Genomic DNA, 3333 nt, shown 5'->3' on the forward strand with positions numbered 1-3333 from the left:
CTCAATTTATATTTTATTCATAAAAAAAATGATACAAGAGTTTTTAATTTACTTGTTTGATTGCTAAGGCCATCTCCAGCAGAGGCTTCATTTTAACCAAAAGTCAAATTTGACTATTTTTACCACTTTTCCTTCGTCCAACAGAATGGCTATTATAATTTTTTCCTTAACTTCATCAACAGTGAATAGCCACTACTGGCTATTCACTGTTCATCTGTTTCAGAATTTTTTTATTAATATTTTCTCTCTCTCTCCCTCTCTATCACTCCACCTCCACCCGCATCCCTCTCCTTCTTCGTTCACCCACTTCCCTCTCCCTCACTTCTCATCTCTGTTGGTCTCCATCGAGTCCGCCACTTCGACGCCATCATTGGCCGCCAGAGACCTCCGTTCCGGCCTCCGCCATTGCCCAAACCGAAATCAACTGAAACGCATATTCTAAAACAACCAAAATCAACCGAAAACAACCAAAATCATCACCGCAATCAACCGATGTTTTCTCTCCCTCATCACACGTTTCTCTGGCCACCAGAATCCCGCCCCCAGCTTCGCCGGCGTCCACCCAAGTCCATCCACCGGCGATCAGACCTTCCAGAAGGGGCTCCGCCTCCTGGGCGAGGATGGTGTTCTCGACGGGTTGGGGTTAGGGACCTGGGGTTGGGCTCGGGTATTCTCCCGATTTCTCTCGATCTCCCACCGTCACTCTCTCTCTCAATCTCCATCTCCATCTTCTCTAGGTCGCACGGTGAGGATGGTGGTTTGATCTGAGCCTTCCAGAAGGGACTCCGCCTCCTGGGCGAGGATGGCGTTCTTGACGGGTTGGGGTTGGGGACCTGGGGTTGGGGAGACCGGAGAGTGAGATGGAGACCGGAGAGTGAAAGAGAAATAAAAAAAATAAATAAAAGAAAATGATTTAAAAACAATATTTTAATGAAATGAAGAGTAGAATAAAGAGTATTGTTGGAATGTTTTTAACTGTTGGAGTAGCTAAAGTAAATATTTGTAGTTTTTGAGTAGCTACTTTAACTTTAACTGCTGGAGATAGCCTAAGGTGCTAAGGAGCTTGCAGATTCACGGGCAGTGGATCACATTTAGGCCTTTAAGGTGATAAAATAGAAAGATTTCAAATATCACATAGACCACCTAGTTTTAGGCCCAGATTTTTTTTTTTTTTTTTAAAAAAAAATTATTTTAAAAACAAACAAGAAGCATAATACCCGAACCCGCATAATCTGCCCCCGATCCGTGCTACCCGTGGCCCATCAAATTGACCATTCATTACACAGGTTGCGGATCCCGATTTTCAAACCTGTTCACTGCGGGGTGGGTTGTAGAAAACATGTAAATCCGGCCCACGCCCACCCATTGGTAGCGCAAGCATAGAAAAAATAATAAGTAAAAATTCCTGCCACTTTGAGGTAAAGTAAAATCTTTGGGAGATATTTATTTCAGAGCCATGAAAACTATTTATTTATTAATTTATTTTATTTTAATGGAAACAACAGAATATGTAATTAACTACGTAGTACAATCGGCAAGGATTCAATTAATTCCGTGGAGGGATAATGACTGTGGTCTTTTGCATTTTTGACTTGAAAAGCTCCCCGAACTCTGGAGATACACTGAGGGAGGCTTCTAAGACCGCCGGAGATAACGCATCCCACACCGAGGCCTTGCCAGCAAACTCTTCGAGGACAGGCCTACAGAAAATTAGAAAGAAAAATGAAATATATATCACTCTTAATCAAATATTATCAAAATACATTTAACAAATTAAGCAACAGCACATCACTCAAGCTAATTAAGCTAGATTTAAATAAAGGGTAGACTGTGTTTGATTCTGTAATTTCACATATTAAAGTTATTTTAAATCAAATAGTAAAAAATGTAGGATAACATTTTTAAAAAATTGCAATTTAAAAATCTAAAAAATTTGTATTTTCAAATTAAAGATAAAGGAGTGCGTTTCTAAAATTGAACGATTTTAAAGGTTAAATTGCAATTTTATCAAACGTTTAATTACATTTTTAAAAAGAAAAATGTTAAAGCATCTACTATGGTTCTTCAATTATGTACTGACTTGACACCATTTTTTAAATTAAAAAATAAAATAAAATTACAGCTTGTAATCGATTCTTTCTCTATTCCTTTTTTTCTTCTAAAAAGGATCACAGTAAGTACATGTTTCTTTCAAAAAAAAAAAAAAAAAACAAATTTTCAAATTATGTTTTAAAATTGCAAATAAATTGATACTTACTGCTCATTTGTTATTATAGAGAAATACTCGAGTCCATCTGCGCCTGCAAGTTCGGCGGCAACGAAGAATCTTGGCACAAGAAGCAAGTGACCAGGCTTTACTTCCACGTCCAAGACGCGCTTCCCATTGATGCCCACAATCTGAACACGACCACTTCCTTTCACAACATAAATCAGCTGAACTGCAGAATCAGCAGCATATAATGGTGAACGCATTGCTTCAGCATCAAGTTTAACGAGGCTGGCGCTCAGCTGATCAACTTGTTCAAGGAAAGGAAACTTGTGCTCCGTCAATGCAGTGACTGCTCCGCCGTTTTTAACGCGAATATCAGGCAATGCAGCATCAATGTTATAAACCATTTTTCTGGTGTTTTCTACGTTGGGCTTCGGCATGCTTTTTCCTTCCTCTAGCTTTACTATCAGGACTCCCGTTTGGCTTTTCGCGAGCTTATTTGCACCGTCTTTGTTTGTGTTATATGCTATGCTAAGAAATTCCGGCGAGAAGCCTCCGAGAATACCTTGAGTTCCACTTAACAAGAAGTAGGTGAACACGCCGGGAACGTAGCTCTTAGATGTTTCGCCCATGAAGACTACAACCAACTCAGAATCTCCATCATTGAACCACCATGAGACTGCTCCCATTGGCACTGGTATGACATCTCCTTTCTTGAGTTTCAACACCACCTCCTCTCCTTTGTTAGGGAATACCATTCCCACTTAATTTGAATATTATACACTTCATACATAAATGATTGTATTGAACCACTTAATTTGACTAAATTATGCCTGATAAATCATTATCACAATAATTATGCTAGCATGGAAAATAGTACGTCTAGGAGGTAAGTTCAAGGCATAATCTAGGAAAAACAAATCATAGTTTTAAGACAGAAAATCATGCTCATGAAGTGTATAATATAATATTCATAATTAATTTACAGTCCATAACTATCATCAACATGACCTATATGTACCCATACCCTCTTACGGTGAGGTTTGCAAGGCTCGTAGGGCTTCGAAGTACCACGCTGGTGCCTCGTGAGGTACAACAATAGTCACACACCACCGGTTGTTTGA

General features: G+C 39.3%; 1 protein-coding gene across 1 annotated transcript; it reads right to left on the minus strand.

Annotated features, from left to right (window-relative positions):
* Positions 1 to 1442: 1442 nt before the first annotated feature.
* Positions 1443 to 2968, minus strand: LOC133881622 (12S seed storage globulin 2-like). Its single transcript, XM_062320589.1, has 2 exons — positions 2258 to 2968; positions 1443 to 1700 (listed from the first exon to the last, which is right to left on the minus strand). The coding sequence occupies exons 1-2, from the start codon at positions 2965 to 2967 to the stop codon at positions 1547 to 1549; spliced, it is 864 nt and encodes a 287-aa protein (XP_062176573.1). The 5' UTR covers position 2968; the 3' UTR covers positions 1443 to 1546.
* Between the last annotated feature and the right edge of the window lie 365 nt (positions 2969 to 3333).

Source organism: Alnus glutinosa, chromosome 11 (genome assembly GCF_958979055.1).
Source record: "Alnus glutinosa chromosome 11, dhAlnGlut1.1, whole genome shotgun sequence".
Lineage (NCBI taxonomy): Eukaryota > Viridiplantae > Streptophyta > Magnoliopsida > Fagales > Betulaceae > Alnus > Alnus glutinosa.

Excerpts from the sequence above, each read along its gene's own strand:
- LOC133881622 (XM_062320589.1), bottom strand. The coding sequence starts at position 2,967 with ATGGTATTCCCTAACAAAGGAGAGGAGGTGGTGTTGAAACTCAAGAAA. Across the intron at positions 1,701-2,257 it reads TCTATAATAACAAATGAGCA|GCCTGTCCTCGAAGAGTTTG; the intron begins GTAAGTATCAAT and ends AATTTTCTGTAG.